This window comes from Cotesia glomerata, linkage group LG3 (assembly GCF_020080835.1).
Source record: "Cotesia glomerata isolate CgM1 linkage group LG3, MPM_Cglom_v2.3, whole genome shotgun sequence".
NCBI classification, from domain to species: domain Eukaryota; kingdom Metazoa; phylum Arthropoda; class Insecta; order Hymenoptera; family Braconidae; genus Cotesia; species Cotesia glomerata.
In genome coordinates, this window is record NC_058160.1 from 25,496,857 (window position 1) to 25,510,928 (window position 14,072).

A 14,072-nucleotide genomic window follows, 5' to 3' on the forward strand; every position below is an offset into this window, starting at 1 on the left:
TTAGACAAAAATTTAGAAAGGAAGGGTAATCTGTGCGACAGTTGCAGAAGATGAACTCATACTTTAAATCAGGGAGGGACTTATAAGGAAGAATTAGCTTAAGAATTTGTGAATATACATTACAAATTTACCAAGCAACTATAGATGCAGGTTTAATCGTACATGATTGTGACGCATAAAAGATAGAGGGCCTTTAAGCTCAAAAGAGGAGTGGTGCGGGAAGATTTCCGTTTAAAAGCACTCAACCAAAGTGGATCGCGTCATTCAAAACACCATCACCGCATCAGTAATCCAGCAAAATCCATAGGTTTATCACGTCCAAAAACCAGTGAAGATAGTAAATCATTAAAACAACGAAGCTGGGGAATTAGGTAATAATGTAAAACACAAAATTAAGGTACATGAATTAACAAGCATTATATAATTGGACCAAAAGTGGTTTTCAGTTGGAAATGCATTCCGGATCAAGACTTTTAGCTGTTGAAGGAGAGAGTAAGTAGCATGTCTTGTACACTCTGTTACTTCTACTACTCATAGGCGTTGGTTCAAACCAACTGTATCCGCTGATGGAAACTTTATCCCCCCACACAGTTCCTAAGAACCGAGTGTGGTAAAGGTTCGGACCAATGGTTTGAAACAACACTTTTTAGACCTCATAATGTATGCCATAGAAGCATCAAAAATCAAACTTACATCAGGTATTAATTATTCTTTATTTTTTTTCTGGTTTTGCGCAAGAAAGTTATTGTTGATACAAATAGTTCATATTTTTAATTTTTCGAGATCATTTCAGAAATTTGGTTGGAGGGTGTTTTCAAATGTCGGGCCCAAAATCTTTATTACTAGAGGTGACTCATGGACTGGGCATTAGCTCCTCCAAGTTGTACGCAAAGCGTTAAACCAACAAATAAAAGATGCCTGGAAGTAATGATCTTTACCAAAAGGTACAACTGGGGAAAATTCAACCGCTTGATCGTTTTAGTTCCGAGAGTGCTTGGAAAAATTTTGTTCGATGCTTTTCGGATCGTTACAGTTTTGATGAATTTGGACATAAACTTGCATTTACTGAAATAACATTATAAAATTACAATCCACTTTACACACTTATCCAATTGTCATCTCCTCAGGCTACGCATAAAATTTATTCAAGTACTCGTGGTACAAAAGTGGCTACACAGAGTAAAAACCAGATGAGTTCGAAAATCCTATGGTTTTGCATTTTCTGGATCATGCAATTCTCATTGTGAGTTGTCCAGGTTGTCAGAGAGCAAAGAAAGCAATTATCCGCTTGGTTCATGGTTGCAAAAAGATCGTTGTGTTTTCAACATTTTTTTCATAGAACATCACGATTGCAAAACATATATTGAATAGATCTTGCATATGACAAAATGAGTGAATTTAAGTATTAAATTTCATAAGAAACATCAAGAAAATATTAACCAGTCTTTGTAAAAATCATTTCGTAAATTATTTTTAAAATTTAATTTGATTATAGTAGAAGCATATATTGTAAGCATTTTTCTTTTTCTTTTTTTCCAAAACAGATTCACGTTACATGACATGTTTATAATTAAATGTTATGATGTCCCAGATACACAAAATAAGGATTTGGGATGAGGAAGTAAACAAAGTAGAAGTCAAAATATTAAGATATAATATTATTGATTATTTCCTGCAAATGCTAGAAATGTTACCGAAACAAATTAATTATTGATGAAATTCCACTCGATATCTAATATAAAACGATATTTTCTTGGTGGTCCAGTAATGAAGATACAATATGCTTAAGGGATGTTCACTTACTAAACTTAATTTTCAGGAAAAACCTGAAAGACGTATTCTCTATTTTTTTTCCTCTTCCGGTTGCCGTTGGTTTCATTGAAATCCATCAGATAAGTTTTCTCATAAAAGTTTTTGCTGATTTTCAACCCTCATAACTTTTGTTCTATCCGTGTTTTATTATAAAACCAAAGCATTTTTCATGATTTTCCACCCTAGAAAATTATGCAATGTGGTCCCATGTTGACTATTTAAAGCTGCAAGTATGCGAAACTTGAAAAACACCTTTGGAGGCTAAACTTTGAGGGGTAGTTTCACCCCCTAGAAATGTTTTTCCGCAGATAAAAAAAAATACGTGTCTCTTAGATTTCGACGGAGAATAACATATCTCAGTTTCATCAAAATCGGAGGGGGACACCGGAGAGAGTTTCCTTGTTAGATATTTAATACAGAGTAGCAACCTTGTAGTCATTATGTGACTGCCGTAACTTATGAACTTTAAATAAATGAAATTTTGCTTTATTAAATAATGATTTTTGTTAAATTGCACTGTACTTTATTAACTATTGACATTTTTAAAGATATAAGCTCATCCCGATGTTACTCTCATCAAGACCTTTCATTTGAGTACCCACATCAATTTTTCATATATTTATATATATTATATATATATGTATATTTGAAATATATATCAAAATTCATGTGGGTACTCAAATAAAAACTCTTGATAAGTGTAACATCAGAATGAGTTTATATCTTTAAAAATGTCAATAGTTCAAGAGATACAAGGTCATTTTTTAATTATGTATCTAGAGATAGAGTATTTTCGAATGCACCCTAAATACTTATCATTATAAATTAATTATTGGTGAGAATGATATGAAACTATGAAAAGGCAAAACTTCAGGCCAAGACTTTTCCAACGGTACCAAATTTAACCATTAAAACCCATTTTATCATATAAATACACTGACCACAAAATTTTGCTTATTCTCTTATTAATATAGATTATTGAAATAATTTTTTTAAGCATTGATTGTTTAGTTGCAAAAAAATGGCAGCACAAATATTTTATTTTTTATTTTTATTATATTTACATTTATGAAAATTTTTTAAAAGCAACGAAATGATCTATGGTTAATAATTTGTGAAACTAAACGTACAAAATAAACTGAAGACATGACCGTGAAATTCACTCCAGGCATTATATTTAAATAATTTATCGTTGATTAAAAACAAATAAATTAAAATACAGTATATTTGGCAAGTTGGCCATTTGTGATTATTAGAGAGTTAGGTAAATTCCATAGGCTTTAGCTGATTATATTAATTAAAATGCCACTCGCCTAACTTCTCTACCACGTAATATTCATTATTATAACATATTAATTACATAGTTGAAGAAAATATATAGATATAAATATATTAGATTAAATATAGAAACAACGATGTGAGTCTATTTCAAAATTATAATTTTTATTGTACAAGATAATTTGTTTTCAAAATGATTGAAAAAATAATATTATTTTGTGCTTTTATAATTGATAACTAATTATAAAAAAAAATTTCAAATTAACTAATAATCAAAACTTTACAATATGATGACTAAAAAATTTATAAATTCGCGCTAAAAAAAAGTTAAATCATATTTTTATGTATGTTAAGACTGATTAATAAGTATCACTGACTAAAAATTTGAGAAAATAATTTTTTAAATTCCATTTTAATTATTTATAAATGTAAATCTCAACAAAGTATTGATCAATCAACAAAATTATTCCACAAATAAAGATTTACGCCAGTATAATAAATAAAAGTAGTCGATCTAGAAGAAACAAAAAAGAAAAAATTTAAAAAAAAAAACAGAAAGGCATTATATTTTTCGTGATGTATTTTTTTAAATCACGTAGATTTTTATAAAAATTTAAAAACTTTCCTGTCAACAAAAAATAAAATTAAATAAACGTCGATAAAAAATCATAATTAACATATTAACAATTTTTGGCCTAATCATTATTAAATAACAATTATTTGTTGTAATTAATTTTATTAAAAATATAGTCTGATTTATTGCTGGCCATAATTTAATCTTTAAAGTAAATAATAATAATGCTAATGTTATTAATAAAAGGCCAATCGATTATAATTATTATTATTATTAATTAAATATTAATCAGCAATGCTCAAAAATATATCAAATTGTGTTCCTAATTATAATATTGTTCATTAATATAATTAATGCATGAAATTTTGGATTAACTTGTTTATTAAAATTTTGTATTAATCCTTGGCCTATTCTGTAAGTTTTTTTTCCTTATAATCAAATTAATTATTATACTTACCTAATTATAAATTTTTTTGAACTAGTTTAAATGTTGCAATTAAAAAAAAAAAAAAAAAAAATTGTATACCTTGCCAATATAATTATTAATGATGCTATATGTATAATAAAATACTATACAATTGAAATTGACCAAGTGTTAAATCATTATTACAAAAAATCCACCGTTGAATAAAATATTTTTTTTTTCTTTATATAAATAAAATAAAATAAATGTAATAGATAAATTAGATGTTTATTTATTAGGTTCCAAGCACACGTGGCAAAGGTTAATCATCGAATGGTATGTAATTAATAGTAAATAGTATTAATAAAATAGTTGCTTACAGAATAGGCCTGAAAAAAAATCAAATCCTTTTTTCGTCTTAATTCAATATCGATTATGAACAATTATTATTATTTTAATTATTATGATTATGATTTAAAATTGATACCGTAGAATAATTTATTTGGAATTTGTTGAATGTGTAGCTAGAGATAGATGATGCAACGGAATTAACCGAAGGATTTTTACAAGAGGAGCTACACCCAAAAGTCAATTTACACCGGCCAAAATTTGCTAAGCCGAAAGGACCCCCCGGCAGAGGTGCCAAACGTATTACCAAGGTCCAGGACTTAGATAAGCAAGAAGAATCATAATTAATTATTTTATTGCGTGTGTAATTTTTCTTTTGATTTTTTTTTTTTGTTTTCGCAATCACAAACAGGGTGGTAGGGACTTTAGTCTATTGACTACGTGAGATTATAGTGCATTTTGTTATTTTAAAATTCATTATTTATTTAATCAATTTAAACATGTACTAGTATCATTATAGTATTAAATTTATTTACTAGTTAAGCATTTAATCAGGCCTATTCTAAAAGCAGGATTGTTAATTCCAATGCTTTTTTAATGAATTTAAAAATTATAATTATGTAAATTTTTATGTATTATATGCAATAAGGTAGGTAACGTTATTTTACAAATTTATTGACAATTAATTGTCAAGTTATAACTTCATGGCCTACAAGTAGTTTTTAAATAGTATGTCAATAATTGAAAGTATTTAATGTGTTTACAGATTTTTTTTTGTAAATTATCAATTTAGCAAAATAAAAGTATACCAACATGACTTTGTTGTTTCTTCATTTTTTTTTAATAAATTAATATATGAATTAAATTTAACAAATAACTAGTATGTACAAAAAACTATATTAAGATTATTTAGTTTTTTTTTTCTGTTCTTTATGCGCCTTCGCTCTTGTTTTCTTGGCCAACAACAATGTTTCGTACTTCACCGTACTCTTTATTAAGATATTCGTCTCTTTGTTTGCGCAACCCACTAAAAATAATATGTTTAATTAGTTATTAATCTTGAATAATTAACAAAATTATAGATTTCATATTTAATGTTTTCAAAGACTGGAATTAAGGGGGAACCACTGTGACGATCGAGAAAAAGAGGTGATTTTCGGGAATTTTTTTGACAGGAAAAATAAAGGAATTTGGGAATCGGGTTTTTTTTTGTTTTATTAAGGGTGCATTAAAGATTATTACCTTAAATTTTTATTAAAAAATATTAAATTATTACAAAGTTATTAACAATCTAGTAGAGCACTAGAAAAAATTTCCCCCTCCGTGGTCGCATCGATAACTCAAAAAGGGATCATTTGAAAATAAAAACCCAAATTGCTTTTTATTCAGTAAGAATATAGTTATCGTTGCACGCACGGAATTTTGAATATTTTAATTTTCAAAAAAATGGCGACTGATTGAAAATTTTCTCATTATTTTTACTGTTTTTTTTTTTTTGTTTTAAGTCGGCTAAAAAAATCTTAATAATATCAAAATTTTTAAAATTCCGTACGTGCAACGATAACCACATCCCCAAGCAGCACAATTTTTTTTTTGTTAATGTTTTGTTGAATTTAAGTTGACGATTATTAATTTTTTAACTTCTTGCTGAGTAAAATCTATCAAAAAGTCAACATTTTTTTTGTGACGCTTGAGTCCTTACTGATAAAAAAGCAATTCTTCTGATAGCCACCTCATACTATAAGTTTTTGTAGATAAGTTAGCAACAAGTTATCGTTAAGTTAACGTCAAGTCTACAAATGCCCATCCTTATATGCAAGTTGACAATAAAATAGTTCCCACCCCTTCATACGCCTTAAGAAGGCAAGCTAAAGTTGCAATGGTTTTTTATATTTTAAAATTTTTAATTTTTCCATACCATTAAATATATAACTAGTACTAATAAATTTACTATCTTATACTAAGAGAAAATTAATAATTTAAGAAAATATTTATTTTTTTTTTTTCAATAATTGATTATTGATAAGAGCATCATGTGATGACTTTTCAATATAAAATATATTAGTGTTTAAGTTTTTTATAAGAATATTATTACTTAACTATGTAAAAAGAAAGCATTGAAAATAACATTCTTTTTCAAACCAAACCAAAAAACAATAAAATAGTGCCGATATTTAAAAACTTTACGACAACTTGTAGATTAAAACTATATTGCCAACTACTTTTCGTCAAATTATCTATAAATCGCGGCACTAGGTTATCTGAAAGTTATAGTATGAGGAAGCTATCAGGGTTGGGTTTTTATGTTTAGATGATCCGTTTTTGAGTTATCGATGCGACCAAGGGGAAATTTTTTCTAGTGCTCTACGAGATTGTTAATAACTTTGTAATAATTAAATATTTTTTAATAAAAATTTAGAGTAATAATCTTTAATGTACCCTTAATAAAATAAAAAAAAATCCGATCCCCAAATTCCTTTTTTTTCTGTCAAAAAAATTCCCGAAAATCACGGTGTCCCCCCTTAAGAAAATAGCAATAAATTAAAAAAAAAATCAAACTTACTCCTCACGTAACTCTGCAATTTTTTTCTGGGTTTCTTGTAATGATCTCATCGATGTACCAGAAATCCAAAAAAGTCCATCGAAAAATAATCCAGTTATTGAACCCACAAAAGCACCAATTAGTGATCCAGCTATAAATCCTTTGACTCCCATATTGACTTTGAACAGTCCACCAGCGGTCATACCAGCAATAACATACTCCAGGACTCCATCTTCCCCTCTCCACGCAGCTACTGCTGTACTAGTTGTTCTGAAATAAATTGTATATTTTTTTTCAACCTGTCATGCCTTTAAATTAAGAAAGTAAGTAATTGACAGTCTCACAAAAAAATAGTTGAGAACATTCCAATTCGGTAGCCCCATTTTGCGGCTCCTGTACCCATAGCCAGTGTAACCCGGTGTTGTAGTTGACGTTTAGCTTCCAGATGATTTTGAAACTTAGTCGCATCATTATTTTCAATAAAATTAAGAAAAGCAGTACGCGCTTGCCTCAAAGCACCGAAACCTGCTCCCAAGAAGATGCTGGCAGATGACATATGAATGAGTGTTGTAAATTCTGCAGACAGTTCTCCGTATTTTCTATAAAATAAAGATGATTAATTTTAGATATATAATTTTAAGTTATTATTTTATTTCATGCTATTACTTACCCTGGTACAAACACTCGGCGAAGTCCATCTACCCCGGTTTTAGGTTCTTCATCCAAGATACTGGATCCTACTACCTGATCATAGTCAGGATCTGTAGTTAATAAACCAATAAATGCTAGTCTTTCAGGATGAAATCGGCGTAAAAAAATACATGCCATTCTAAATTTTTTATTAAAATTATTCATTAATAAATATACTTTATAACCAAACGACACATGGATACTGATATTTTTATTATTCAATACTTTTAAGCAGCAGATGGCGTTGCAGGTTTGTTTTTAAATTCTTTGATACTATTTTTAAATTCATTGAATGAAGAAATGGTCATTTTTAACTTGGTAGTGAAATTAGCTGATAACTGTCAAATTTTTTAATTTTTATAAAAAAAATGCTTTAAAAAATTTCCACTAATAATTTTTTTTTTTTTCACGTGCTGCATTTTTATTTTAAATTTTTATTTTCTCTTAGCATCGGCAAAAAAAACTTGAACTTATTATAGTGCAATTTTCGAGCCAAAATCCAGAATTTAAAATTCATAATTTATATCTAATAATTTAAGAAATGTACTAATGCTGATTGGCATTCAAATGAATGAATGAATAAATAAATAAATAAATAATAATTTAATTGCTATAAAATTATAAAAAAAATTTCTAATGTTAGTTAATACGTCAGTGTCTTTTATTGACTTCCTGTTATAAAAATTAATGATTTTAAAAAATCGACAAGTTATTGATTTCAACGCAATTTTCTAAAATTGAATTCTCATCTAATTTTCATGTTTGAAGGATGAAAATTAATTTAATAGATATTGAATAATTTTAAGAATTTTTTTAACAAGTAAGTTATAGTTGAAAATAATTAGAAAAAAAATTGACTTGTAAAAAATTTAGAAAAATTAAAAATGCAATTTTTTATAAATAATTTTTTTGAACAAATTTATTTGTTAAAAAAAATTTTTTTAAATAGTCAAGTGACTGCCAACGTCAATGTTGACATTTGAAGGTCCTAGGAAGCAGTTTTAACTATTTCTCCGAGGATGTAACTATGTTTCTGTGTGTGCGTAAACTCTTTATGACTTTTAAATGGTTTGAGCGATCAAAACGCAGTTTACAAATATTTATTTTTTTTTTTTTTTACAACTTTGTAATATTATTTGTAGACTCGTTGAACAGTTTGCTGTCATTACTCATATTTAGCATGAAAAAGTCATTAAAAGTAATTATAAATACATTAACTAAGTTGAACGACAAATATAAAATTATATCAATAGAGATTGAGACTTAATGGCGTTTTGACAGAGAAAATTTTCGGCAGTATGACACATTTTATTAAGCCCCACTCTTTACTGAGGGCAAATAGGTCCCAAAATTTACACACCAACGAAGAGGGCGTAATCCGAAAAGCACATGGATGAAATTAGGGGTAATTAGTCAAATTAAGACAGTAGACAGTTTCTTTACAACCGATGTAACGATAGGTCGCTCAAATATTTTTCTCTTGAAGATAATTTTTATTTTTTTATTTTAACAAGTATTCTTTTTATCGTTTTATATCTCAAAATAATATCACAAAATGGTCAACGACAGTCCAAATGATGATTTGACAAAGTCAACTCCAAGACAATCTGGTATAGTTCAACTTATTTGAATTCAAAGTACAATAGTTCTTCAAAATCAATTATATTTAATATTTATTATGAATTTTTTAATATTTATTGTAAATTTTTAATTTTTTAACTTATATTGCAGAAAAATCTGACCGTGTATGCAAAAATGGAAAATTGCAATCGAAAGATGATACTGAAAAAATTTCCCAGTATTCTCCATCAAATGGTACGTTTTATAATAGCAGTAAAATAAAATAATTTTTGTATAAAAAAAGTTACTTATAAATTAAATTGACTAAATTATTTGATAACTATTTAAGGTACGAGCAATAAAAATGAAGAAGCTATGAAGGAACTATTTAGTGACTATAGAGTATTTGAAAATTGGTGTTCTATAAAATATTATGAATTCAACACCCAAGTGGGTGAGACATTTCATGTAACAAATAATTCTCTGGAAGTAAATGTTAATAACTACACGAATTACAGTAATAATAACACTAGTTTATGCTTGGGTAAACTTACTAACGAGTCTCGCAATAAAATTAGTGAAACAATAAAGAATAATATCGGTAAGTTAAATTAAATTAATATTTGAATTTGTTTTTTTAAATATTTTTTTTCATTCTTATGCAGGCCAGGGTATCATTATATACTTGCAAACAAATGGCGATATTTGGTTGCGACAGAACTGCAATCAAAAAATTTTTGTAGAATCAAATTTTCTTACCAAAGAAAATATATTAATCAATAAAACTGGTGCCCTACAAATTTGTACACATGCTTACAATAAAATATTCAGCATGATTTTAGCTAACGAGCAAATGAAGATGCGTATTAATTCTGATCCCAGCTCTAAGAATGACAAAAATAATTTCAAGGAATTTTTTACTATTTATGTAAGCTTTGGTGAAGTATGGGGTCCTAATTGTCCAAAGAAGACTATTAATGAAACGCCATGCTGGTTAGAAGTAAGAATTTTTCTTTATTTTAAAAATCCAAAACAAAGTTAATAACCTTCCAAGAAATTTTTATATAACATAAATAAGATTTTGTGTTTAAATAATTGTTAATCTTTTTTTATGATTATTTTTAGATTTTTTTCCACCCAGCTTCAAAATTACTTGATATTCTTCTTAGTCAGTGAGATATTTGTAAATTAAAAAAATTTATTATTACACGGAAAAAAGTAAACTGTAATATTCACTCGGATTCCGATTAATTTTTATAGTTTCAAACAGTAAAGCGGACATCGGGGTGGCAAAAATATAAATATTACAGAACTTAATGTAGAAAGTATAAAACCCACAATTTATAATTTAATATCTAAAATAAGTGATTAGTAGCTATCACTATAGTAAATAACGACTTTTTTATCTTAAAAAATTACAATTTCAAACAGTAAAAATTGCCATTTCAATATGTAGCCGATATTATGAGGAGAAGGGGAATACAAATAAAAGAGAAGGGGGTCTCACTATGGGAGAATTTAACATTTAAAACAGTAAAAATTATACTTTTAAAATATACATTTTACCAGTCCAAGCAAGTCAATAATTACAGTTTAATTTTTAGCGTTGCGTTTAAAATTTACCATTTTACTTTGTAAATATTGACGTTGCTTGTATTAAAAATTTACTAACTTTATTTTATACTTTTTACATATCATAACATCATTTTTTAGGTACGAAATGATAAATATCAAAGTCTGAATTCTTAATTATTATACTTGAACATTTTAGACATTTACATAGCGAATATTACTGTTTGAAATAGTATTTTCTTCTATGTAAAGAGTAAATTGTAAATATTATAATGTGAATAGTAAAATCACGATTTTACTGTTTGAAATGGTAATTTTTAGCAGTTGATCATTACTTATTATAAATCGACTGTTATTTATTACAATTTACTTTTTTCCGTGTATATATTTCAAATATTCTTAGAATTAGTTCGTTGAATGTGTGTATAAGATAAGACAAATCATTTGGTTAGTTTTAACAGTATTGTTATTGAAAAAATTTTAATTTATAAATAGATAAGTAACAGATTCTTTTTTTTTATTAAAATAACTCATGCAATTTGTAAATCCGTGTTTATTTTTTTGGATAAAAGACAATCGTGTACATTTATTTATTTTCACTGAATTTTTTTATTTCTTTAAGTAAGAATTATAATTTAAAATTGTTTTTAAACGTATTTATTGTTATTTTATGTATAGTGAAAAATTATGTAAATGAAAAATTTCTATGAAAAAAAAACCAACAATTTAGTTTTAATAAAAATAAAAATAATGATTCACAGTTTGATGGAAATATTTATTCGATGTTTATTTAAATTTTCACAACGTTTCGTCGGTTTCCCGACTTCCTCAGGTGCTAGAACAATTAAATACAAAATACTTTATAATAATATTCTAATAATCACATTACAAAATATTATTATAACATTGTATATAAACTCAACTAAAAAATTAAATTTATGACTTAGTCTAAGAATACATCAAAACATACATACCTCAATTATTAAACATCAATTGTTAAAATCATGTTAAATGAATCAAGACAGGCTAACATCATTTAACATGATTTTAACAATTGATGTTTAATAATTGAGGTATGTGTTTTGATGTATTCTTAGACTAAGTCATAAATTTAATTTTTTAGTTGAGTTTATATACAATGTTATGATAATATTTTGTAATGTGATTATTAGAATATTGTTGTAAAGTATTTTGCATTTAATTGTTCTAGCACCTGAGGAAGTCGGGAAACCGACGAAACGTTGTGAAAATTTAAATAAACATTCGATAAATATTTCCACCAAACTGTGAATCGTTATTTTTATGAATTAATTATGGATATGAACAACAAGACAATGAAAAAATAAATTTTAATGAAAAAATTCCAAATCTCGAAATTAAAAAAAAAAATATTTTTTTCTTATAATTAACTTGAAAAAATAATTTCAAATCAATACCAGATGTGTGCGAAAATTTGGGTTACAGTCAACTAGTCAGATTGACAACATTCCGAATTAATAAATTTCTAGAACTTAGAAAGTAAATATAAAATATAATTTAAAATAATTAATTTTACAAATTTTAAAATTTCGAAAAATATAAACTTGAATAATGAAAAAACTAAAATTATATTAATAGAATCTTTCAAAGTCACAAAGTCTCAATAAATTAAAAAACATAACAACGAAAATTTTTAGGCCAAAATGAATGAACAGACGAACACTCATTTAGCCGAAAAATGTAAATATATAGTTATTTGGATGAGTAATTTTCGGCCGAATCATTATTCGTATGGATGAGTATTCGGATGAATATGCGTCGGATCGAACTTTTTTCGAAATTAAATCAATTTTAACTCTTGAGGAATATAAGATTTATCTTTACCTATATTCTATAGCTCGGTATTTTATAATTTGCAAAATTGTTTTTCGGCTGGTATTCTATTTTAGTTAATGTATTTTATAAACTTTGAATCTAGCGGAATTGCACGACTCATGATGCGAAGCATTAGAGAGTGCTTTACGATCGAAAAATTTTTTTTGCCCTCTGGGCGGAAAGTGGCAACTTTGGTCTCACTGCGCTAAACAAAGTTGCCGCTTTCCTCCTTTCTCGGACAAAAAAATATTAAAGTTTGGAAAATCCAAAAGTGCACGCCTCATAACGCTCATTCATTTTTTAAGAAAAAATAAATTGTGTAACTGATAAAAAAAAGAAAATTATAATTAAGTAATTTCTTACAGAGTATTTTTTTTTTTCTTTAATATCAGCGCCCTTTTTTCTTGTTATATGCACACGCAGTCTAAAAAAATCTAGCTTTAAAAAATCTCGGCTTCGCCTCGGCCAACAATTACATGTGATCTGAGGCTTTTCTTATTTTCCTTCCCAAGGGGTGTAATATACTATTTTCGCCTCATTTTAGCAACTATTTTTAATATTATAGCCTTGTTAGTTCACGGAATCAAGATATTTTGCATACCATTGTCGAGATAATTAAATGGAAATTAATTCCATACTTTCTAAAAATTGATTTACTGCAATAGAAATGGAAAAAAACATCAAAATAGGTCAAAAAATTTTCCTGTCCGTCATGTATGAAACGCCGGAAACCCTGTAGCTTGTGAAAAAATCAATTATTTGAGTTAAATTTTTTTTTTTTTTAATTCTAATCGACGATTGTAAGTCACTGAATGCGAATGGTTAATTAATTCAGTGTCATTTAATTACAATTAATAAAAAACGAAAACTACAAGACTGTATATCTATATATATCCATGTAAAATTAACATGGATGGTGATATATCTATATCTATAGATATTATGTACATTTTATTCCACCAGGGGCGCTTATGCAGTATCTTCCTACTACAGCTGTTTTTTCGGCAATTAATTTTGAACGACTTAAGTTTTTTTTTTTTTTTTTATATTTCATAATTAAATGAGCACTAGAATCGAATTTGCGCGCGCAAGCGCGCGCCTCATATTAATTGTCATGATATATTTGTGTGTCGTTTATGTATATTATATTCACTTTCAACCAATCAGAATGAGAATAATTATTTTCGACCAATCACATCACGAATAGATTGGTTTCACATACATTTCATCTCAATTTTATTATGGGACTAGAATTCAAATTTGCGCGCGCAAGCGCGCGCCTCATATTTATGGTCATGATATATTTATGTGTAGTTTATGTATATTATATTCACTTTCAACTAATCAGAATGAGAATAAATATTTTCAACCAATCACATCACGAATAAATTGGTTTCACATACATTTCATCTTAATTTTATTATGGGATTAATTAATTT

The 14,072-nt window shown here is 27.1% G+C and overlaps 3 protein-coding genes across 4 annotated transcripts in view; 2 read left to right on the plus strand and 1 right to left on the minus strand.

The window, feature by feature from the left end:
• Nucleotides 1–5,232, plus strand: part of LOC123262070 (twinfilin) — a 12,557-nt gene extending 7,325 nt beyond the window's left edge. The window contains exon 5 of one of the 2 annotated variants that reach the window (XM_044724080.1): nucleotides 4,367–4,408. In XM_044724080.1, coding sequence (XP_044580015.1) covers nucleotides 4,367–4,393 — 27 coding nt within the window. In that variant the 3' untranslated portion in view covers nucleotides 4,394–4,408. Of the gene's footprint in view, nucleotides 1–4,366; nucleotides 4,409–4,591 lie in introns of those variants that run through there. The other variant, XM_044724078.1, reaches the window with a different exon arrangement.
• A 107-nt stretch (nucleotides 5,233–5,339) lies between these two features.
• On the minus strand, nucleotides 5,340–7,845 carry LOC123262071 (RPII140-upstream gene protein). The gene is made up of 4 exons (XM_044724081.1): nucleotides 7,628–7,845; nucleotides 7,302–7,556; nucleotides 6,979–7,227; nucleotides 5,340–5,442 (listed from the first exon to the last, which is right to left on the minus strand). Exons 1-4 carry the CDS (start codon nucleotides 7,810–7,812, stop codon nucleotides 5,346–5,348), a joined length of 786 nt encoding a protein of 261 aa, XP_044580016.1. The 5' UTR covers nucleotides 7,813–7,845; the 3' UTR covers nucleotides 5,340–5,345.
• A 1,139-nt stretch (nucleotides 7,846–8,984) lies between these two features.
• On the plus strand, nucleotides 8,985–10,414 carry LOC123262073 (mothers against decapentaplegic homolog 4-like). The gene is made up of 5 exons (XM_044724082.1): nucleotides 8,985–9,257; nucleotides 9,379–9,462; nucleotides 9,557–9,808; nucleotides 9,873–10,207; nucleotides 10,333–10,414. Exons 1-5 carry the CDS (start codon nucleotides 9,203–9,205, stop codon nucleotides 10,381–10,383), a joined length of 777 nt encoding a protein of 258 aa, XP_044580017.1. The 5' UTR covers nucleotides 8,985–9,202; the 3' UTR covers nucleotides 10,384–10,414.
• Nucleotides 10,415–14,072: the final 3,658 nt, after the last annotated feature.

Coding starts and splice junctions, on each gene's coding strand:
- LOC123262071 (XM_044724081.1), bottom strand. CDS start 7,812: ATGAATAATTTTAATAAAAAATTTAGAATGGCATGTATTTTTTTACGC. Junction 7,228..7,301: donor ATGTTCTCAACTATTTTTTT/GTGAGACTGTCA, acceptor AATTTATTTCAG/AACAACTAGTACAGCAGTAG. Junction 5,443..6,978: donor ATTGCAGAGTTACGTGAGGA/GTAAGTTTGATT, acceptor TATTATTTTTAG/TGGGTTGCGCAAACAAAGAG.
- LOC123262073 (XM_044724082.1), top strand. CDS start 9,203: ATGGTCAACGACAGTCCAAATGATGATTTGACAAAGTCAACTCCAAGA. Junction 9,463..9,556: donor CCAGTATTCTCCATCAAATG/GTACGTTTTATA, acceptor TAACTATTTAAG/GTACGAGCAATAAAAATGAA. Junction 9,809..9,872: donor AACAATAAAGAATAATATCG/GTAAGTTAAATT, acceptor ATTCTTATGCAG/GCCAGGGTATCATTATATAC.